The sequence below is a fragment of the Suricata suricatta genome, chromosome 8, assembly GCF_006229205.1.
Source record: "Suricata suricatta isolate VVHF042 chromosome 8, meerkat_22Aug2017_6uvM2_HiC, whole genome shotgun sequence".
Classification (NCBI taxonomy): domain Eukaryota; kingdom Metazoa; phylum Chordata; class Mammalia; order Carnivora; family Herpestidae; genus Suricata; species Suricata suricatta.
In genome coordinates this window covers 49748277-49771920 of record NC_043707.1, presented here as the reverse complement: position 1 = coordinate 49771920, position 23644 = coordinate 49748277, and the positions used below count along the sequence as shown (strand labels likewise).

The window sequence follows — 23644 nt, the reverse complement described above, 5'->3', positions numbered from 1 at the left end:
ACACAAGTCCTCCCCCATTAAAATAAAGTTGCCCTTATCCTCTTACATGAGTTTTATTAAATAATCCTGCCACACCAATAAAAGGCACTCACATCTGTGGGCAGAAGGCAGTTTTACATATGCTGCCTGAGAGATGGTAAGATTTTTCTTCCCTTGTATGTTTGATATATTTCATCATTTTTTAAAGTAAAAGATCTAACATCTTCATTCACACGAGTTCCCTGGAGTAGTCAAATTCAGAGAGACAAGATCCCGTCATTTCTCTCTGAATCCCCCAGGTACAGAGTTACTCTCTGGGAAAGAGGGGGGGGGGGTGAGTGAGGGGCTCATGTGAGTGCCAGGAGCCCCAGGTCTGGCTCAGGATGATGCTTCTGCTAGGGGACCAGGGTCACCTCTCAGTAGGCCAACCTTCCAGATGGCAAAAAGAGGTTCCCCAGTGCCAGCAACAGCCTCGCGTTACGCTGAGGACCTCCTCCCTTACCCACCCCTCTTTGCTAGCAGGTCTTCAGATGTGCTCCAAACGCTCCAAGCCAATGTCCCCATGTGACGTACACACTCCTACATGCTGTCTCTTCCGTGGCATCTCCAGGTGGCACAGATCTGGATCTGTGCTGTGTGTGGACATCTGCCCCACCTTGGTACAAAAGATCCCAGTGCTACATGCCTCACCCCAGATGTGGGCACGTCCTTTTTCACCTCGTGTCATGAAGTACACAAACCATGCACCTGACTCCCGGGCCAGTCCTAACTGGTTTCAAGTTTCGGCTGCCAGTTTTCCTTGGCCCCCATGTGTCTAGGTTCCTCTCACCGAGTCTGAAACAAACCGGCAGGGTCTGACTAGAAAGGGATGGGCCACAACCTGACATGGAGCCCCTTCTGTGTGCCAGGCCCTCTGCTGGGAGCCGGGCTCTGGGACCACAGTGCCTGCCTTGGAGGAGCAAGGGCTCCCTGTGCAGACGGGGCTGTTTACCCAGGCTTTCAGATGGTGGCGACAGAAGGCAGAGAGCCTCCTTACGAGAACACTCACGAAGCTGGCCCATGTCCACCAAGCTTGCCGTGCACTGACACCACCTGTCCCCCGCTCCTTAGTCCCTGTCCTCCGTACACACTGGAAAGAACGCCCGTGACACGCTCACAGCCAGAGAGAGCCCGCTCACTGCTCACCCTCCTCCCGGGCCCCTGAGATCACTAACTGGTTAGTTTCATTCAAATACCTCAAGGTAATGTAAGCCACGCTACCTGCCCAAATGCCACCAGCAGCATAGAGAATCGCCTGCGTTCCTGTGGAGAGTTCATGTAATGAATTAATGAGGGTGGAAAACAGAGGGTCATTTCCAGACCAACAGGATGGTAGGGATGGGGTGAGAAAAGCAAGAAGCCAGCCCCTGGTGGAGGTGTCGGTAGCAATGGGGTGACAAGAAACTGTAGAAGGATGGGGGCTCCGCTGACCTCTGAATCCAGCCGTCAGTGCTCTGGGGGCCCTTGACTGTTCACCCCAAGGGGCCTGGCTTGGAGCTCATTTGCTCATCAAGCTTCCATTCCCTGAAGGGCTTGAGGCTGACAGGGCTGGCCCTGGGTCACCTGAAGGCTGTGCCGGGACCAGTGTCCCAGGGTCTTCTTGCCACCGAGTGTCCTAGTAACTTCCCTGATCATAATTATACTTGTCTTGCAGAATGGTTTCCTTAATAGAACCTTCTGGGTTCTTTTATTTTTTTTAATGTTGTAATGTTTCTTTATTTTTGAGAGGGAGAGAGACAGAAAGAGACAGAAACAAAGCACAAGCTGGGGAGGGGCAGAGAGAGAGGGAGACACAGAATCCTAAGCAGGCTCCAGGCTCTGAGCTGTCCTCACACAGCCCGGCGTGGGGCTCGAACTCACGAACTGTGAGATCATGACCTGAGAAAAAGTCGGATTCTTAACTGACTGAGCCACCCAGGTGCCCCAAAATTTTCTGGGTTCTTAAAACCCTCACCCTTTTGAGATATAGAGGAAGCAGGCTTGGGTTCAAAACACGGAAGAGGGACTGACCCTTTCCAACATGGAATGAGCTGTAGACCAAAGAGTAAACGCCCAGGCCTGAATGGTCAGCCCGGCCTGTGGCCATCTGCGGGGGACATTACTTGGGGGAGTCCAGCTCTGAAGGGGGATAGCAAACTGGACTCTTTCTAAACCCAAAACTGTGTGCTTCAAACAGCTCTGATGGTCCCAGGGTTAACGTCTCATGCCTTCCCCTTTTCCGGTCCATGCAGAGGAGTCCTGGGGCTGAATTCACAATTCCCTGCTCTCTCCAAACACGGTATTATGTGGCTGCAGGCTGCTGACCTTGACCCTGTCATCCCGGCTCACCATCAGGTACCTGGAGCTGGACCAAGTCTCCAAGCAGGACCTCCCAGGCCCTCCTACAGACTTGCCTTTCTGTGGCCATTCTGGCCAATGACTCTTTTAACTTTCTCGTCTTTGGAGGTGAAGAAAGGGAAACGGGAAGGTCCCCAGGGCCTGCCATCCATAGGCGGGTTCTCCAGGCTGCTGGACTAAAGACCAGTTTTCCTTTGTAGAGACTTATAGCTTGTGGAACTAACTGGCTGGGAGGTGAACACTCACGAAGTTCAACCATTCAGAAAAGGATGCTGAGCACCAGAGAGAGAAAGCGGCTTGCCCAAGGTCACACAGCCTGCCAAAACTGGCCCCACCACCCACATCTCCTGGCTCCTCATTGTCCCAGGGAGCCCTGCCCAGCCTACAGATTCAGGCAACCCATGTGGGCCGGCCTGGGTGTGAAACACCTTAGCTCAGAGCATGAACATGGCGGCTTTCTGCTCTTCAGATGAGAAGCTGACCTTACACGGAAATATTAAGAAAGTCAAACACAGTGTGTGGGGTGGGGGGTGGGCATAATGCTTCATCCTCTCTAAGCCCTGCCCAAACTCTGAGCATGACAATCGGACTGCAGAAAAATGTTTTATTAATCGACACAATGCCCTTTTCTTAGCCCAGAGAGAGAGAGAGAGAGAGAGAGAGAGAGAGAGAAGCATCTGGTGGAGAGGGGAGGGAGGAGAGGGAGACAAGGGGGCTTTGGCTCCAGAGACACAGCCTTCAAGACACAAAACTCTGGGGAGAACTTCTAGCAGCTCTAGCAGAAGAGACACAAGCCAGGGAAGAAGGGAAAGACAGAGAACGAATGTGGGGTCACATATGACAAATCGCTCTTCTTCCTTTCTGGTGTGGCATGGAAAAGCAGGAGTCTGACACCGGCCATTGGAAGAGTCATCCAGGGGCAGGACTGAGGGTCACAACTCCTGAAGAAACAGTCACCCCTGTGCTGGGATTCCTCGTAGAGAGTGGGTGTGAGGGAACACCGGTGACCAGTGCGGGGTGTGACATTCCCTAGGACCCCAGGAAACTCCTCGCCCTACCGCCCCCTGCCCCATCAGCAGTGGGCGGGGCCCAGAGTGGGGGGGCATGGAGGACAGGCCAGCCTGCTGTCTGTCACCAGCTCTGACAGGTCCCCCCTCATCAGAGCTGCTTCCCACCACTCTCACACTGTGAGACTGGCCTCGGCTCTCCGCTGTGGACCTGCCATCTCTCCAGGGCACTGGGAGGGGCCGGTGAAAGGCTGGTATGCCCGGAGGCCTGCTGAGGGGAGCGTGGGGATGTTGCCAACACCCATATGGAGGACAAGGCAACCAAGCCACCTGGGACCAGAATCTCTCCAGAGAGGAAGGTGGCACGAAATTTGGAAAAGTTATTCTAAAAGAAATTTACATAGGCTCTTTACATAGTATGCATATTTACAGTTTTCCCTCTTCCTTAAATTTTTTTTTTTGCACAGACTACTATTACACTAAAACTTCCCACCTTCTTTTTATTTTGTCCCCCTCCTTCACCAGGATGCACCGAACCATTGGTGACCTCGTCCCCTGCCTGTCACCTGCGGTCACATCCCTGGGGGCCCAGAAGAGCTTAATCCCCACGGGCCTTGTCTCCAGTGACTCTAATATGTCCTTCTTCGCCATCCTGTGTCCACTTCTCATGCTCATGACCTTTACCAACAGGCCTGAGTTAGCACAGGCACATTAGCACACTGGGAACACTGTGTCCTCCCCTCCCCCTGCCCATGACAGGCTCCAGATGGAGATTTCCCACAAAGGCCTCTTCGAGGATGAAAATCTGGGTCCTCAGGGATAGGTTAGGTGTCCCCCCAGATCAGACCAGCCCACGTTGTAATCCCAGCCTATCCATTTACCAGCGGTGGGCTCTGAGCAAACCTCTGTTTCCTCAGCTTTAAAACACAGAAACCAGGGGCGCCTGGGTGGCTCAGTCGGTTGAGCATCCGACTTCAGCTCAGGTCAGGATCTCCCGGTCTGTGAGTTCAAGTCCCGTGTCAGGCTCTGTGCTGTCAGCACAGAGCCTGGAGCCTGCTTCAGATTCTGTGTCTCCCTCTCTCTCTGTCGCTACCCCTCCGCCCCCACTCTGTCTCTCTCAAAAATAAACATTAAAATAAAAACTTTTTTAAATAATAAAAAACACAGAAAACAGAGATCTCTCTCATATGGTAAATGGGGGAGGTAAATCAGGAAATGCATACAAATAATACAAATACAAATATTTAGCGCAATACTTGGAATACCATAGAGCTTGATAATGTTAGCTATTATCGTTGCTGCTATGGTTGTTGACGAGGAGGCACAGTGGCCCTTTACATGTCGGGGTGAGCCTGTCTCTACTCACTCAGTCTTCAGCCAGGAGGCAAACAGCTGCTTCTCTACTTTCTGGACAGCAACCCTAGCGAGACTCCAAAATAGTCGTTAAATCGTCATGTCTGTCCTGGGGTCAGCCTCTCTCCAACACCTAGTCAACCGTGGACAGCACTCCACCTGGGGAGAGGCTAGAGGGGCTGTCCCTCTGGACCCTCACCCCCGTCCGGCAGATGCTCTCCCTCTCTCTCCCCTTACCAGCTTTATCTCTTTTTTCTTGCTTTTACTTCAACCTAACATTCTCATTTTATACATTCATTTGTTTGTTGTCTGCAGCTTGGGCAAGCTTCTCAGTCCCCAGCACATAGCTTGGCTTGTGTAGACCTACGGTATTTGCTGAATAAATAAGGAATGAGACATTTAACTTTTCCACTACAGCTGAAATGCCACCTCCTCCGAGAAGGCGTCTTTGATTCCTGCCTCCTCCACCTTCCTCGCATACTTTACTACCCTTTACTCATACCTCTTACCTTACTGAACCTAGAAACACACCTCTGTGTGGGGCTGGAGCAAGTTCCCTACACTCTCGGAGCCTCGGTCTTCTCATATATAGAATGGGAGCCTAACCCCCACCCCACAAAATGTAGTCCTCGCTCTGGTTTCTCTTCACAGTCTCCCAGGTCAACCTCAACTAAGTCTTGCTCACGGGTAGGGCTCAGTGCATGTTTGTTAAGTTACTGAGGCATCACTTGGCCAGTTGCTTACCAACAGCCCCAGACAGGTGTCTCCAGGAGGGGACAGGCCAGAGGAGGCTCCCAGGGAGGCCAGGAGTGCGTCCGACATGTTTCTCAGAGAAGAGGGGAAGCAGTGGCACTGGCAGTGTCTTTAGTCGCCAGAGGCTCTGCTCAGGGGTCCGGCGCTGCAGGGCCCAGGACGGGGCGTACTCGGAGGCTGTGGCCCTCCGAGTTAGTGCCACCCTTGATCAGGCACAGATAGCTGTTGCTCTGTGACTGTTCTGACCCCACCTATCCTATCCACATGCCAATGTGAGGATCTTTTCATTATTTTGTATTTTTTAGAAAAGCGCATAAGCTGCCTTCCTGGGTCAGCACTGTTTATTTAGTTATCATTGTAGGAGACTTTTGGCCCCAGCAGAAGCACAGTGTGACAGGGAACTGCCACAGGTCAAGGACAGAGGCTGAATGGAGGTGTCCTGAAGGCATTCACGGGTGGTTCCCACATTCCTGACGGGGGCAGGATGCCAGAGAAGGGGGACCTCTCCCCACCTTCCTATTGGTATTCTTTGGTAATCTCATATCTTCCCTGCCTCAGCCCATTCCAAAATTGCCTCGCTGGCCCTCTTCTCTGGGTTAAGCTCCAGACTCACCGTCCCACCTCCCGGCCGGCTACCTCAAGGCTGCCTGGAGCCAACTGCAAATACAGAAGGTCAAAAGCCAAGTTCACTGTCTCTGCCTTCCCTTGCTCTTCTGCCAAACTGTCCCTCCTGTGACGTTTGCCATCTCCTCATCTGTAATCACTCGGTGTCATGATTCCAGAGTTACATTTGACTTTTCTTCTTCTGGATGTCCTTCTGCTTTACCTTTTTTTGTCCCTTTCCACCTGACGTCCCACGTCAGGCCTTCCTCACCTCTTTCTTGGAGCAGTCTGCTGGCTGGCTGCACAGTGGGCAAGGGCCCCTCTAACATTCAACCAGAAGGTGGCTCCAAATCTTCCTAATCACTGCGACACTGGATCACCATAGGTGGCTCCCTAACGCTTCCCAAATAAATGACTTAGCCTGATATTTGAGGCCCTTGACATCTCTAGAAAGCCTTTTATTCCTGCTTATCTCTAGCCATTTCCCTCATCCACCCTAAACACTCGCAAATCAGCACATTGGGTAAGCTTCCGAGCACCGTGCCCTTTTGCAATTTACTTGGATTTCCCATTTCCGCATCTCAAAATCCTACCCGCTGTTGTTGGTCTAGCTGAAATGTCACCTTTGCCATGAAGCCAATCACTCATTCATCAGCAAATATTTATTAAGCATTTATTCTGTGCCAAATACTTCCTGATCACTCCAGAACATGCCCCATCCTCTCTTGTATGCTCATAAACACACTCGCATCCTCTGCTGTATTGTAAACTTCTTAGGACAGAAGTGAGGTCTCATTTATTTCTATTTCCCCAACACCACCTAACAGGGTGCGTCACAAATACTAGGTGCTCCATGAGACTTGCTGGGTTGAATCAAGATGCATGCTGTCTGTGGTTTTAACATCATTTCATTTAAAATCCCCTACTTATTTTTCTGCTTAAGTAGGCACGACCAGTAAGAAGTAAAAATAAATCAATGTTCTCAGCAGCCATAAGCCTGTAATTATGGCGAACCCTAAGTTATCCATGACACTGGGAACACAGCGCTGGAGAGACTCTCCCACCAGAAGCATTAAACCATCATCATCATCTGTCTTTGACCTGTATTGTTATAACCATCAGGGAGCTGATTTGCCTTTTTAACTCCATTTGGCCAATCAGGTTGATATCGGCCTCCGCAGTCCTGATAGCTGGATGGGGAAGAGGGTTGGAAGGAAAGAGGGAGGAACTTGCTCGAGGCAGGGTCCAGCCTGGGACAGAACGTCTACTCCACACAAGCCCAAGGCAAGGCCGGGCAGCCACAGCATCACAGGCCCTTGGAGTGTGTCCGCACGGCTAGGGCATGGGCCACGTTCTCTCAAATGACTGCAAGGGTGGAGACACCTTGCCCCTGGAAGTGCAGCCTGGTGTCCAGAATCGATTTTTTATTTAAGGATGATGACCAAGTGTCACGGGGACTGAGTCAGGTTCTGGGATGGAGTGGGGGTGGGGGGCTGTCCTTCCAGCCTTGCTGGCTTCTGGATGGTGCCTTCGCCTTCTGGACGGTGCCGCCAGGAATCACTGGGCACAAATCAAAGAAAACGAGATTTGCAATTTCTCATTGAGAGCTAGATAATGCAGGGGGAAAGTTCCCCACTTCCACTTCTGAAGCAAACAAATATCACATGTGGTGATTCGGCAGCTGCGTGAGTTGGGGAAAATTGATGCACATTTCATGTGTCAGGGAGCTGAGTCCCAGAGAATGGAGCCAGCCTCCCAGAAAATGGTTTCTTTATATAGTTCCATCCATTTATTGTTTGATTGGACTTTCTGTATATTAAATTCAAGCTGTTCTGCCGCTCATGGGCATTATGATGCGTTGGCTCAGTGGGAAATAATGAAGGTGATGGGATTTTACAGCATCACATTACAAAGGAGGTGTCTCCAGCCTCATCCATCTCTCCATCAACTAGCTTGTGTGTGAGGTGGCACTTATATTAAAACGATTTTTCTGATTCAGTTTAATGATACTCATTCCAGTCCTGACACCCGGAATATGATTACACAAGCTAGATGCAATCTTCCTCCATCCAGTCGTGGTCAGCAAAGGCTCAGGGATCTTCCCTCCCTGTCCCCTACCTTCCCGTGCACCCCTTGTTGGTACTGTGCAGGATGGAGGGAGGGGGTGGCTGGGGCAAAGAGGCCTCTGTCCTGGCCTGAGAAACCCAAGCTGGACAGAGGGGCGAGCACTTGAACTCAACCTGGAGGCCACAGTATCTGAGCCTTCAGGCAGGAGCTTCAAGGTACTGCGGTAGTTCCTTCCTCCTTGTCACAAACAGGTCCCCATTGGAAACTGGTCTGAGGTCACTGTGGAACACCCCTTCTGAAATAGATTGCTGGGGGACTGGACCCTACTTCCAAAAATAAAAAGGAAGAAAAACTGCTTGCATATCACCAGAGGATGAACACTTAAGATTGGAGTACAGAGTAGTCAGCTTCCTGCAAGGCGGCTGGGGTGTTCAGGGGCCAGGAGACTCACAGTAGTCTCTGCTCCTCTCCCTGCAGGAGGAGGGGGAGCCCCTGATTATGACAGCACATGCACCAGGGCTCAGTAAGGCCCCAGAACAGGAGGTCCCCTCTGGATGAGAGAGAAAAAAATACTCTAGCAGTTCCTGAGGGCTTCTGCCCCTCCCCTGAGGAGAGGGAGGGCCAGGCTGCCTTTTATTTACACCAGTTTCCGGCAGAATAATTGCTGTTCCTCAGGAAGAATCATGTTTGTGTTTACGGCTGTGTTTAGAGAAGGAAACCCAAACAAAACCAAACAGAGACAGCGGAGAGACAGATCGAGATTGATTCTGAGAGACTGAGGAGGAGAGCTGTGAAATGGGCACCAGCCCGAAAATCCCTTTCCAAAAATTGCAGTAGTCTGAATTGCTGGACTAGAAAACCAATCTAACATAATGGTTCTTGTGTGGAGCCCCCAAAAGTGTCCTATAGCCTACCCGTGTGAATCACCCTGTCCCCCATCCGCAGCCTTGATGGCCTGCTCATCCTTTAGTCTCAGCCGTTATCACAGCCATGGATGTTTTGAGTAGCTCTGTTTCCATTTCTGAGCCAAGACTGTCTCCCGTGGTGGTGAGCATGGTGTCCAGCCCTTGGCAGGTGCTTGGTTCATACCTTCTTGTGAAATGTTTCTCCCAGTGGTGAGGAAGTTCTTGAGGACCATGTCTTCATAGGCCAGTCCTTGCTGTGGGAGCTGGTGAAGCTTTGGGGACTGGCATGAATGCATAATGTCTCGGCTCTCCCCTCCCCACTGCCGGCACCCTTGGCCCAGCTGCCGTCACCTGCTGCCTAGACTATGGTGGTAGCTTCTCTGCTTATAAAGTATTCACTCCCCAGCAGCCACAGTGATCCTTTTTTGTTTTCTTAAGTTTACTTATTTATTTTGAGAGAGAGAGAGAGAGGGAGAGAGAGAGAGAGAGAGCGAGAATCCCAAGCAGGCTCTGCACTGCCAGTGCAAAACCAGAAGCATGGCTCAGACTCACGGTGAGATCATAACCTGAGTCGAAGTCGGACACTTAACCAACTGAGCCACCCAGGTGCCCCCTGAGTAATGCTTTTCAAACTTAAGTGAGACCTACTCAAAATCCTCCAGTGGCTTCCCATTCCAGGCAGAGTAAAGGGAAAAGGGCCAAGTCTTTGATAACGAGGGCCGTGCATGAGCTGTTTCCCCAATCACCTCCTGCACCTGGTCTCTGCACTCACGGCTTGACCATTAAGACCTTCTAGCTCTTCCAAGAGTAGCACCAAGGCCTCTCCTGCCTGATGGCCTTTGCATTTGCTGTCCTCTTGGCCTGGAATGCTTTTCCTTAAGCTGCCCACATTCCTTCAGGTCTTTGCTCAGGTATAACCTGGGCTCCTCATGTAAAATAGCAACTCTTCCTTGCTCTACATTTGTTTATCTCTCTACTCTCTGGGCTCCTGAATGGAAGCTCCATGACATCACAGACTAGTTTTTTGGCTTCTGTATTCTTAGTGCCTAGTGGCGACTCAATAAATATGTGCTGTAGAAATAACTGGATGGAGGAAACTATCGTGAGAGGGGTGCTATTCTATGGCTCCCTTTCTGCTCCTCCCTGACCCCAGAGTCTGCAGTGGAAAGCATGGCCAAGCAGCCCAGAATAGTGAAGGACAAGAGTTTAAACTTCCTGCACAAGCAAGGCCCAACCATGCTAAGGTTGACGTGAGAACCAGAGAACACCCTGCTGGGCCTCCCCATCTCCACCCTGCCTCCAAACGGGTATTTGTCTGACACGACAACATGGCTAACATTCGGATAGCACTTTGCTGCTTCTTAAAATGGCCAGAAGATGGTTCGTGGATGAGAAGACCGAAGAGAGGCCAGCTGGGGTACAGACCTATTTGCTTGAACAGATACCTAGTGAGACCCGGAGCTAGGCATGGGCCATACAGTGATCTCTGGAATAGAGATCTGCCCTTGAATTGCTCACCTCCTGGGAAGAAGACACATACTCAGATAAAGTTAATAAATATAGCAACTGACAAGACAGAGGTTCATAAGGCCGCCTTGGGAAGCAAGAGGAGGGGTAGCCCATACACCCTGAGAGCAGAGGTGGCAGGAAGACTTCCTGGAGGAGACAGTGTGGGTCTGGGTTTTGAAGGATGACAGGAGTTGGTCAGACACAGAGCAAAGTGGGGGGCAATCTCTTGAGTGGCTGGAAATCTATGAAGAAAATCCTCTTTTTCTGACCTTTGGTCCACTGTTCTTCCTACCATCCCCTGCTTTGGCTCAAAGGAAAAGCAGTGAGTCTCGTTCAGTTCATTCGGTCCGGGCCTTGCGTCAGGCTGGTGTGCCATCAGAGAATGCACTGTGTATTCGCTGACAGTAGCATACAGTAGGCTCTCAATACACTTGGAATGAATGCAAGGTCCCTGTGAAGATGTGGGTCTTCAACTTCTCCTGGGAATCACAGCACCAGAGAACTGTGGACTACGAAGTGTCAGACCAAGGACAGAGCATGGGTCATTCATTCCCAGAAAGAATGCTATGACCAGATCCCCCTGGGCAGGGACACGCCACCACCCAAGTAGACACAGTTGGCCAGGGTCCCAGACCCAGGCCCTGGGCAAGTTGGGAAGAGAGTTGGGGGTTCCCAGAGATAGAACTTGGGAACTGAATAGTTAACCAGATCCCATATTGACCCCCTTCTGGGGGAGGGGGTGAGCCTGATCAAGTACCCTTTTTTGTGGTGTGCTTGTAGTGAGCCTGCAGGCCCAGCTCCCGGTCTCTCAAAGTCTCAGGCAGGCCCCTTCCAGGATGAGGTTTTTAAAGGGAAATGCAAATCACCTGGGGGCTGCTTCATGCTTGAAAGAAGTAAAAATCGATTCTGTTTTCGTTAAAGTGATTTTTGGACACTGTCATTAGCTCTCTCATCTCAGGCCTTGGGGTGACAGATAGGCTGCCAGTCTCAATTACGTAAGCAAGCCAACCGGGTGGCAGCAGGTCATCTGACCTGAGCGGTGCTGCTCTGTGCCCTTCCCAAGCCCAATCCCCTGGCTTCCTGAGACGGTCCCAACAGCCTCATATCATCCTGGCTTGGAGCTGACCCTGCACGGCCCGGCCGGAAGCTGGCGTGCAATGCTTTCCTTGTGTAAGTTCCCCTCTTCCCCACGCTCAACAGGAGCTTCACCCACGGACTGAGTCATACAGTCTAGGCCAATCGCGATGCCGAGCAAAGTCAAACAAAATTAAGAAGGGAAATCTGCTTTAAGAAGTCTACACCACAGAATACATTCATCAGCTAGGTGTGGTCTTATTTAATATTGGGAGTTCTGTGTTATCCCCTCCCTCGGTTAACTGAGATAATTGGGGATTTTATTTATAGCGTCAATTATGAGCACCGAAATTAATCCTTTCATGGTGCCTCTGGGAGCTCAACTGTCAAGGGGGCAGAAGGGAAACCTAGACTGGCCATGGGGGTCTTCCCCACCAGCACAGAAAGGCGCAAAGGAAAGCCACCAAAGGCAAGGCCAGAGGATGGGCTGCTATTGTTCTATGAGCTTAAGGTATTTGGAGATATTAAATAAGCAGAAATAATTGGTTCCAGGAGATCCCTCCCTGGAGGTCACCTGAGTAACTCATCAGTGAGTCCTAGGAAAGCAAGCAGAGATGGGAGCCAGAGCAAGGAAGAATGAACTCTACTTGGCACATGGGCCCTACGCCTAGCCCTGCAGTCTGTCTGTCAGTCAGCTCTGCTCTGCAAAGGAGCTGAAGACAGTTTATCTCAGACTGAAACAGGAACTCGGGGCCAATCAGGGCAGGGAGGGTCTGGAGATGGAAAGAGCTAGGTGTCTGTTGGGAGCTGTTGGAGGCAGCCATACAGAAACGGGCTATGGCAGACCGTATTCCACTTGGTCGCTCAAATCCCCAGCAGACAGTAAGAATAGGAAGGGTTTTCTGGAGCAGTATAGGCCTATGACTAGCCAGTGAATTTGTTAGGACAAGAACCAGCCAGAAGAGAGGAAAAGGTGTCCAGGGTCAAGTTGGAAAGGCCTTTGAGAAGGGCAAGAAGACCCCCGGAATGCAAAGTGTCTCAGGGGATGGGCCAGATGCCAAGTGAAGGCTTCCCTCCTCTATCCTCAGGGACCGTGGCAGGGGCAGAGCCCAAATCTTAGGACCACCCTAGAAAGAGGACAGGCAGGTCTGGAAAGGACTGAGAACAGTATCAGGCCAGGCAAATGGTATAGGTGCCCCATTCCCATTGACCGATCCATTAAGAAGCTTTTTGCCAAGCACCTGTTATGTATAGCCAAGCAGTGAGCCTGGTGATGGTTCCGACTGCTGATTCAGGTCAAAGTCAAAGTAGTCTAATCTAGCATTAGACAACATGGACCGAGGTGGAGGGGCAGAAAAAGCCTGCTGTCCCATTACTTATTTGAGGTTAAGGAAGACACTACTGAAGGCTTCTTTTCTTGCTCATTAGTTTCCCCTCCTGGAGGCGGACTTTTTGATGCATGCAGAAGAACGAGGTGAGGAGCCCACAGGGCCATCAGTCAGGGGAAGCATGCGCCTCCCCATGCGGATGTCCTTTCCTCTCTTTTTGCCTTCACTCTCTGGCAGAGGCCTCTCACTCCCTGCCATCCTCTCTCCTCCCTCAGAAAGTAAACATGAGACCAAGATTGTCCATCCCCTGACGCTGAACTCACCCCTTTATCCACAGGGTGAATGCTGAAGGAAATCAGGGGTCTCCCCCGCGACAGTAAAACAGCGCCTTTTGCTAGGAAAGCAGCCATTAATTTCAAAGTCAGTCTTTAAACTGGCCAGACAAGATGTTTTATTTATCAAGTCCCCGTGTGCCTAGCAGAGAGGCTGTAGTATTCACCGCGCTGATGTTTTCTTGCAGAGGGATGGGACTAGAAGAAACTAACACCCTGCGGCCATGATATAAAGGAAGTAACCCTGGGGGAAGGGTCTGCTTTTCCACCTATGCACCCCCCCAAAAGGATGGGTATAAGCGAAGTGGCAAGTGGACAGGGAAAGGGCACTGGAGAAAGCCAGGCTGGTTTTGGAAAACCAGCTCTGCCCCTCATCAGCTGTTTGACTGCAGAAGTCTACTTGACCTCTCTGAGCCTTGCCTTCCTTGTCTTCAAAGTTGTATGGCATTTTTCCTGCCTCGCAGGACTGCTGTGAAGACTTATGGGGGTAATATATGCAAAGTGCTTAGCGTACTGCTGACACACAACAGACACACACATGCTGTTATACTAATAATAAAAAGTAATAGGCAGGTGGCCACTGAAGTTTCCATCGATCTCTTCTGAAATGATCCCATTTTAGCTCTGACATCCATCCATCTGCCCTGTTTTCTCCCCATGGCAGTCCTGAGGCATCACTCTGGTGTCATGAGTCCCTATCAGGGGGCACTTAAGGACACTGGATAGTCAGAGACATCGGGAGCATGGCCAGGGAGGTCCCCTTCAGGAAAGTGAAAGGATGGCCAAGGTCAGCCTAGAAGGGGCAAGTGTGCCTCTTTCTCCTGAAACAGTGGCCAGCTCCCAAACCATTTTATGCCTAAATATCCCACTGCGCCAAGAAGCCCACATGTGCCTCCTAAACCAAGAGACAAGGTCAAATGACCAGACGTTCTTACCCACTCCAGGTGTGAGCAGCGGTTCAAAGAACTGTGTGTGCGCTGTAGGGAGAGGAAGGGGCAGGAGAGCCTGTGTCAGACCGACAAGAGACAAAGGGGATGTCCCCATCAAATATGGCCTCCACAAATGAACGATGACACTCCTTGCTCTCCCCCTCCCGTGTGGCACAATGACAAATGTAATCATTTTAAAAGGTCCTGTCACCTGCTCAGTCATTCCCAATAAGCACACACAGCACTATGGGAAAACTGACACCAGCCCCGAAGGGTTTCGGGCCAGGAAAAAAACGAATCCCCAGGATGCCACCAACTGAATTGTCAACAACCAAATAAAAAGCTTCATGAATTCTCCATCAGCAATATAACACTTTCTGGCCTAAGCAAATACAGACCCAGCATATGAATTGTAAAGGGATTTTTTGCATTAGCCTCAGTGACTTCCAATGGCCAAAGCAGAAACCCCTACAAAATATATCCCTCCATCAAGCTCCCTTTGTTGGCTTTAATCCTGTTTGGGTGAGGATTGCAGTCTCCTTCCTGAGCCCTTTCCTCTGATGGAAAGTGTCAAATAAATACACCTGTGTGACCTCAGCTAGAGAAGGGGCCTCAGGGAGATGGAAGGGACAGAGCCACCCGTAGCCTTGTGGAGTGCCTCTCCCTCCCTCTGATGATGTTGCCACTTCTGTGTCTGACCACGTGATCCATTCGGACCATCTCACAGTCGCCCAGGTAGGCCGGGTCATTCAATCACAGTGTTCAGCTGAGGAGGCAAGACTGAAACTCGTTCCATGGGAAAAACAAAAAACAGAAAACAAATTGGATGCTCCCCACTTTGCAGAGAACCCAAGTTCAGTGTCACTTAGAGAAAGTCTGCTCAGACCCACTGAACCTTTGAGCATCTGTGGCAGCGGAGAAGAGGAGACAACAGAGAAATAGCCTGTAGATACACTACAGAGAAGAAATACAGGAAGGATCCAGGAAAAGTGCTCTCAGTGTCTCTCAGTTATACCCTCCTTATGACACTCACAGACCACCTCGGGGCCTTCTTCCTTCCCATCTGCTGCCCCGTTTCTCTCCCGGTGACAGCCCGTACAAGCACAGATATATGTAAGAATGCAGCCACTCACTCCACCCTGTGCCCCCCTCCCTCCCCCGTACTGAACGCATCCTTGAGAAAAGAAATGATGGCTTGATTTTCCATGTTTTATAAAATGCATGGCTTCCCCCCAAAGAAAACTCAATTCAGAGCAAGCTAACACCCCCTAACAAATCACTTGTGTGCCTCCTTCTTCTAAGGAGGGAACCCCCCTTGCTCCCACAACTTGGCCAAGCAACTCCATCCTCCTCTGCCCCTTCCTGATATCATCCATGATGTCCCACCCATCCAAGCTCTACCCACCTCTGGTGCCCCAGCACAGACTTACCCCAGGGTGGTCATGGTGACGATGGTGTACCAAAAAGAGGCAGGGATGCTCGTGAACTTGCTGGCAGAGGAGCCCTTCTCGGCGTAAAACATCACAGTGGCAAAGATGATGATGGCCATGGTGAGGGAGAAGAGGAGAAAGCCGAGTTCAGAGGCACAGCTCTTGAGTGTGTAGCCCAGGATCCGCAAGCCCTGGGAGTGGCGCGAGAACTTGAAGATCCTGAAGACGCGGAAGACCCGCAGAGTGACAAAGGCGCCGGACACGTCCTCATTATTGGTCATGACCAGGCCGATGTAGTAGGGCATAATGGCCACCACGTCGATGATGCTCATGACGCTGCGGATGAAGCGGTAGCGGCTGGGCGCTGCGAAGAGCCGCAGAAGGTACTCCACGGTGAAGATCATAACGCAGGCAGTGTCCAGGCAGAAGAAGGCCACCGAGTAGCGCTCTCCACACGGCAGCTCCTTGCTCCCGGGCACCGTGCCGCACGGCACCGTCTCCACCACGTTGGTGATGACCGACACGGCGATGAAGAAGCCAGTCACGTAGTAGAAGACCAAGGCCAGCGTGCTGGTGTGCGGGTTCTCAAAGGCCCGCCACATGGTCTGGCGGAAGCTGAGCGAAGGCATGGACTCCTGGTTGTTCTCTGAGTCGTTGTCGTCCATGAGCCGCTCGGCGTTCTCCCTCTTGCGGTCCTTGTACTCCTCATAACAGCAGTCTCCGATGATCTCTGGGAGGATGCCATAGAAAGCCAGCTCGTCGTCGTAGGCCGAGATGCACTCATAGCGCGGGTAGTGCAGCTTCCCCGTGCGGTAGAAGTTGAGGACACACCGGAACACCTCTGGGTCCCGGTCAAAGAAGTACTCCTTGGTGTCCTCATTGAAGAAGAACTCCTTCTCCGTGCTGCCCAGCAGCGTGTCCGGGTAGCGCTCCAGTGTGGTCCGCCAGGTCTGGAACCGCCGGCCGCTCACGTTGAGGACGATCAGTTCATCCTGCCGCTTGTTCTTGTCGGCGGGAGCAAGGGGCATGGGGCAGTTGGCCACTGGCATCCACCCGATGGCTGCCGCCCGCGCAAAAGGCAGCCAGGCTGCCACTCCCGCTGCCATGGTGACTCCAGCTCTTGGGCCAGCTGCTGCTCGGGGGCTTTGCACACCAGCTTGGAGTTGGTTCCAGGACCCCTGGGAGACAGGAGGAGAGAGCAGAGAACCGAGTGAGTCTGTGACTACCGCCCAGGTAGGGAATGGGACATAGGGAAGGGTCAGTGCTGAGTGGAAAACAGCGAAAGTCTGGAAGGCATATTAACGAGATGGAAGTCGCCACGGTAGAGAGGAGGCTTGATTCTTTTCCCTCCACTCCTAGGGAGAGCCCCTCGCTCGGGGCAGCGCGGCAGCGTGGGATCACCAGATGTTGTTGACTGCCCGACAAATTGTCAAGTTCCGAGGAGGCTCAGGAGCATTTGGAGGAAAGCCTCTTTAGTAGGAAGATCTGGGAAGATGCGGGCAATAATCAGCTCTGAAAGGTTATGGCGTTATTACGAATTTAAATTGGGAGAGGGTAAATGAGTTCTCATTAAACGAATTTAAAAGTGGGATAAACATGCTAATTTTTATTTCACTCTTCACCCACCAGGGTAATCAGGAATGGGGTGTGGGTGAGACTGAGCAGGTAAACACATTCTCTCTACTCCTCACCGGCAAGGTGGAGGCTGGGGCTGCCCATGTCTGGAGAGTTCTCTGAGATAACCAGTGACTACAGTAGGCCTAGAGCTTGGTACAGTTCTGTTCCCCAAGTCCCCTGGAGAATGCTGCCCCTGGTGGAGTGCTACCTTCTGGGACACCTGGTGACCCAGCATCCAATCATATCCCTCAGAGCCATGAAGGAAAGACATGGGAGAAGCTGTGAGGCATGGTGGGGTTCCTTCCCCACCCCATAAAGGGGGCCTTGGGCTCTCAGCTCACCTGCCTTCCATGCATTGTCCCTCTCCTTTCAAGAGGAAGCTGAACCACACTCACTGCTATCTCCAGTTCCTCGCCTCCTGTCCCCATCTGCCCACCATCCAGAGCTCCCTCGGGTTACATAACAATACTCTTTCCATGCCAGTGCCTTTCACCTGGCCCCACTCCACCCATGGAGCCCCCCCCACCCGGAGCTGGGCCACCTTGTCCCTTCACCCACCAATCTCTCAACCACACCGTGGCCACACCTCCCTGTCACCTGCATGGCTGGGGGGAAAACAATGGCTTGGAGAATTATTTTTGGCTTTGAGAAACAGATTTACCTTCCCAAATCTGGCTTTTTAAAGATGATACTGAAATGACTCTGAATCCCCAAATGTGTTACCATCTGTGGGAAGACATGTGGTGACACAGAAACACACGTAACAGCACCAGGAAATTGTTTGGGGTTGACACACTCGTTTTCACTAATCCTAAACTGGCACACAGGACGCAGTCCTAACTCAGAGTTATTTGGACACTCTGGAGTTCAGTTGGCTTGACTCCATGTTTAAATAAATGAGGCAGAGGTGAGTCTTGTAAATGGGACTTGATCTTCATCTTTCCCTGTAAACCTGCTTCCTTCTCCTGACTACTAACTCCTCTAAGCTGTCAGATGTCTACCTCTGCTCACTCCTGAGCCGACACTAGACTTTCCCATCTGGACAAGGTCAAACAGAACTTACCTCCTTGCCAAAAGTTGCTTATCAGTCAACCTTTTGTTCACGGCTTCCCTAATCCCACGCCCGTCCCTTTGGCCATCTTTCTCATTGCTTCACCCAAAGGGCTGCCAAATAATGAGACAATAGCTCGTACTGCCCTCATTAAGGCTCCCTTCCCACTGGCCTACTCATGTCTCATCCCACCCCACCACCACATGTTTCTCCCAGTCCCTGGGAAATCAATTCTGCTCAGAGTAATCTCCCTAAAGCAGGGTTCTGGTGGTGCTTTATTCCACAACCTACAAAATCAAGTCCAAACTCTCTGGCCTGGCATTGAGGCCACACGCAGATCCTGGCTTACCATTCTGGCCCAAGCCCTCCATGCACCGCCAGCAACAAGACCAGAGTGGCTCGTGCATAGACTGTGCAGGGTGCTGTTTCTGGGCACTCTTCTGTCTGTGGGCAATATCCTTCCCCTTCAGCCCTCCTATTTGCCTCCCTGTTCCTCACTCTCTTTGTGATTCCCCGTTGAAACTCTCTCCTTCTTTGGGCTCACAGCACCTTGTTTATACCCCTTTTCTGGCACCTACTGCCCTTGGGGTTGGATTACAAGACACCTTCTACACATCTTATTAATCCTTGTGGCTAACCATCATCCAGCACTTACTCTACGCCAGGCTCTGCACTAACAGGCTCCTGCTATCATCTCACCTTATCCTCACAGCAACCTCGGAAGACGTCTGAGAGTTGGCAGTGTGCCAGCCAGAAATGGACAGGACAGGAATCCCACCTCGGGCAGTGTGACCCCCACTCCCCCTTACCCCTGCCACCACATGCCCCAAAGCCTATGCTAAGTGACTTCTCAAGGTCTTCTGTCCATGGACGAATAGCAGCAGCTGTTTACACAGGGCTGACGGTGTGCCAGGCTCCATACCACACGCTTATATGGCCCATGTCAGCTGACCCCACTGACAGCCCTAAGGCATAGACACCACTGTGGCCCCCATTTTGCAGGTGAAGAAGATGAATCATGAGCAGTTTTAATAACTTGCCTAGGATGTGATAAGAAAGCAGAGAGATTTAAATCCAGGCAGTCTCAATGTGGAGTTCAAGGGTACAGCTCTGTTTTCCCCCATCCCATTGTAAGCTCCTAAAGGTCAAAGGCCACACACAATGCCTGAGTTTTTACACAAAAGCCCAGGAGGTAGCTCAGTGTGCTGCATCTATAGGTTCTCAGACTGGGAACCCTGATTTTATAGCCGCCATTTGCATTCCATCAATTTTACTCCATGCCATGCTAAGGAGGAGGTGGGGTGGGGGTGGGGAGTCCAGGGGTAGACTTTTCTCTCTCATAATAGACAATAAATTCTGCAGACAGATCTGAATCAAAAGAATCCAGTTGAAGCACCTCTGACTCACCCTGCTCTCCGCTGGGTTTTCTCAAGGAGCCAATCTCTGCCTCAGTTTCCTCATCTGCATGCTAAAGAGAATATTCACAGGCCCCCTGCTCCCTCAAAAAGGGAGGTTGATTCAGATGCCACAGAAGACAACAGGAATGACAATGACATTCCCCATAAATGTCATCACTCAGAGAACAGAGAACCAGCACAAAGCCTGATGAGCTCTTGATTATGGGGAACGAACAGGGGGGCTGATCATCTTCTGCAGTGGGTGGTCCACATGCCACTGATGGATTTGGGAAACATCCTGTGCATTTTATATCTTTTGCAAGAAATTCACCCTGTTAGCTCCCTTCCTTCCTTCAGGCTATCGGGAGGATTTGTAGTTTCTCCGCACACTCTTAGCTGCGTTTTCTAAGCCGCAAGGGAGGTTTGGCAAGCAAGCCCACCATGTAAGTGTCGGTCACAGATCATTCCAGTTCGCATTTGGTTAACACTCTTTGAATGCTGACAATGCTCTGGGCACTGTTTGAGGCACTTTTACAGCAACAATTTAATTTATCCCCACAAAAAATCCTATGACTTGGCCATCTCTGTCCGTAAATTTCAGGGACCGAGCAGAGACTCGGAAATATCTCTTCAAAGTGGCTAAATCCCATGTAAATAGGAGTTGATTTTCAAACAGACTCCTGACCGTGTCACTGCCAAGTGCCTCTCCTGACCCAGGCATAGGCAGATATTGACACTCCCCACAGAACGGAGCAGGATGCAGAGACTTGCCTCCTCGCTTCCCAGGCAGGAAAGAGCATGCGGTCAGGAAGTCCTACATTCCAGATTCGGTTCTCTCCTGAACGTGTGAAGTCCAGCTAGCATTGTACTCTGGGTCTCAAAGTCCCCATCTGTACCAGTAGAGAACTGGACAAGAAAGTGACAAGGAGCCCTTGGTTCAAGGAATCCGTGATTCCTCTAGGATCCAGGATATCAAGGCTGTAGCTCAGGTCTCATGGAGACCTCTTCCTAACAGTTGTCCGTGCAAAGCAGGAAGGAGAGCATCTGGGTTTGTTGCTGTGGGGACAGACTTAGCCCGAGCCTCATCTCAGCAGAGGCAGCTCTGAGAATTCCTGATGAGGCTGGTGCCCAGAACAGGGTGCACTATCTGTATCACTCAGAACTCAAGGCCATCCCAGGCTGGGTCTGACAGCCCCACGCCCAGCCTCCTTCCTGGAGGGGAAAGGGGGCCAGGCTCCCAGACACTGGGCCCTGGACCTCTGACCCTTAACATCTTTGCCTTATCCTAGAATGGAGCTCAGAGAGGCAGGACCTTGAGGGGGTTCAAAGGGCAAAGAGTAAGATAAGAGACTGCTGAGCTAAGAGCACCTGAGCCAGGAGACCCTGTAGCACCCGGCTTGGGCCAGACCTGCAGCTCTGTTCCCTGAAAGGGCAATGCCCTTCCCCTTCCATTCTCCCAGGGCTGCTCCGCCCTGACTCCCAAGCTTTAGAGCCCATCACCTGCCCCAACCACACTGAGCTCCACCACCTTACCCTTCCCATCTTAAGCCAAGCTCCTCTTCTTAAGGGCAAGGAGTATTTTATATACTGCTTTCATAAGAATAATTGAGAGTTAAGAAAGGAAAATCAACACTCTCTATCATAAAAACCTCTAGTCCCAAAGCCAAACCAATCCATGATAATCTTCCCAAAGAAGGCCAGACAAAAGCCAGGCTGTCTCCAGAGCCTCAAGCCCTGCTCCCCTGGTGAAAGGTACCCCAAAAGGACCAATTACCCCACTGCTACTCTCTGTGCGTGTGTGCGTAGAGGGTAGGGTGGGGTTTGGAAGGGGAGGAAAAGTTTCCTACCAGATACCATGCCCAAGGCCACACTGGCCTTCACACAACCCCGCAGACATGACCTGGCTTAAGCGGCACCCGCCCCCTGACAGGGACCCACACCTCCTGGAGCAGATCTGGGTATGAATTCCTGCAACAGGCACAAGAGTGCGGCCCCATTTCCAGCCAATGGCACTGCACATGCCTCAAATGCCAAGGTTTTACTAGGACGTGGACGCCTTACAAATGAAAAATCTGAAGCTATTTTTGCTTTTGGCAGAAGAGTTTGACAGTGGGAAAGATGGGGGTGGGGGGAGGCTGGGGAAGAGCCGTTTTAAACAGGTAAGTGCTGTAACGACAAAGGCAAAAACTCCTGGAAGAAGGAAATACATTTTCCCTGTTGTAAAAAGTCAGCCCTGTTAAACAGCTTCCATTTTTGGAGGCAGAGGGCCAAAAGTGGGCAAAGTGACCCGACAGCCTGTCCTGGGGACTGACACCTGACCTGAGCCCAGCCAGGCACAGGGCAGCAAAAGCATCTCGTCACCAAGGGCTGCCCTTCAATGACCTCAGCAGAGTGAGGGTTATGAAGAGTCTCTGGAAACTTTTACCTTCCACAATTTCATATCAGGTCGCTTAGCCTAGAATGGGGCCAGTCTAGGGGAGGGCAGGGTCCCAATGATCGAGGGGGCCTTCTCCAGTGCCCACCGGGTTTGGGTAGGCAGGCATGAAATGACAGGGTGCCGGGCTGGGGATTCTTGGGGCACAGGCCTGGGAAACACAGACAGATCCTCTTCTCCCACAGTGCCACTCCTAGGCTGCCCAGGGCACTTTCCTGAACTCTCTTTTTCTCCAGCCTCCTCAACTGCAAAAGGGAACAAGCTACTAATCTTTCTTCCTCTGGGGGTCCCTTGTGTACTTGCATTTTGCTGCATTCAAGTAGCGACAGGGAAGAATAAACACATCAATTGCCGTGTGCCAACACGTCCACATGGGGAAATATACACACGCTTTGCGTTGAATTCGTGCACGCCCTTTCTAGAGACATTCAATATCCAGGCTCCCTTGAAATAACGGTAAATAAGGCGTCGGTTTAACCATCACATACATTCATGCGAAATGCCAACGTGCACCCTATAGGAACCTCTGCCCAGTCTTACAAACAGAACCTGCTGTGCCCAGGATCACAGGAAAGTTCAGACACCCTCTCTTCAGAAATACCACGGAGCCTTCTCTTGGCTCTAAGATTCCAGGTCCGGAACCTCAGCCTGTTGCTGACACATTGGGCCGCCCGGATAAAAGCAGAAGCTCTTGGACTTGATTCGAATGTCAGCGCTAAACAAGTGTAGGAATTGAGTTGATTTCAGGTAACTTCTTTGCCCTGTCCCTTCTGCGCCCCATCCCCAGCGTAAACACCTCGAAAAAGTGAGTCTTCCGAAATCCCTCCCCCCACCCCACCCCCGCCCCCGCACTGGCCCGGGTGTCCCTTTAGAGACCTTTCCCGGAGCTCCTGGGGTGGAAGCGGCCCCGGACAGGACCAGATGTGCGGCCCCCAGCCTTCGGTAGGCACATCGCTGGCTCGCTGGGCTGGAGAACTTTGCGAAGCGCCCCAAACTGCTCACTGCTTCCACTCTCAGCCATTTCTCTCGTTCTCCTCTCACAACGAGCCGGGGGACCCAGCAAGCCGTCGCCACCTGCCGCCAGATCCCGGGGCGCTGCCTGTGGCACCCCCGAGGGAAGGCAGGCCAATGGAAAGAGGGCAAAGGTTCACACCCCCACCCCCAAGCCTCACGTCGCCGAGCTGCCCGGAGGTGGCTGCACAGCCGGAGGGAACCAACACCCCCGAGCCGGCTGCCTGCTCCCCCGCGGCGCCGGCCCCACCCCCAATCCTTCCGGCGCCCCAGCGCCCACCCACCCGGGCTCAGGAGTGGGAGGGTGCCGCGTGGGCGGCCGGAGCAACAGGCGTGGGAGCAGCGCTCCTCACACTTCCTGGCTCCAGAAGGCTCGGTCGCGTCCCTCTTACCTTCGGCGAAGCGAGCCCCGGGCCCCGCGCCCCGCGCCCGCGCGCGCGAGGAAGCTGCGGCCGGGAGCCGGGGGCCGCGGAGGCGCGGAGCGCCCAG

General features: G+C 51.9%; 1 protein-coding gene across 2 annotated transcripts in view; it reads right to left on the bottom strand.

Moving 5' to 3' along the window:
• The window catches only part of KCND3 (potassium voltage-gated channel subfamily D member 3), a 205823-nt gene extending 182214 nt beyond the window's left edge, over positions 1–23609 (bottom strand). For both annotated transcript variants that reach the window (XM_029948475.1, XM_029948476.1), the window contains exons 1-2: positions 23548–23609; positions 15646–16823 (exon numbers count right to left, since the gene is read on the bottom strand). In XM_029948475.1, coding sequence (XP_029804335.1) covers positions 15646–16751 — 1106 coding nt within the window. In that variant the 5' untranslated portion in view covers positions 16752–16823; positions 23548–23609. The remainder of the gene's footprint in view (positions 1–15645; positions 16824–23547) is intronic.
• Positions 23610–23644: the final 35 nt, after the last annotated feature.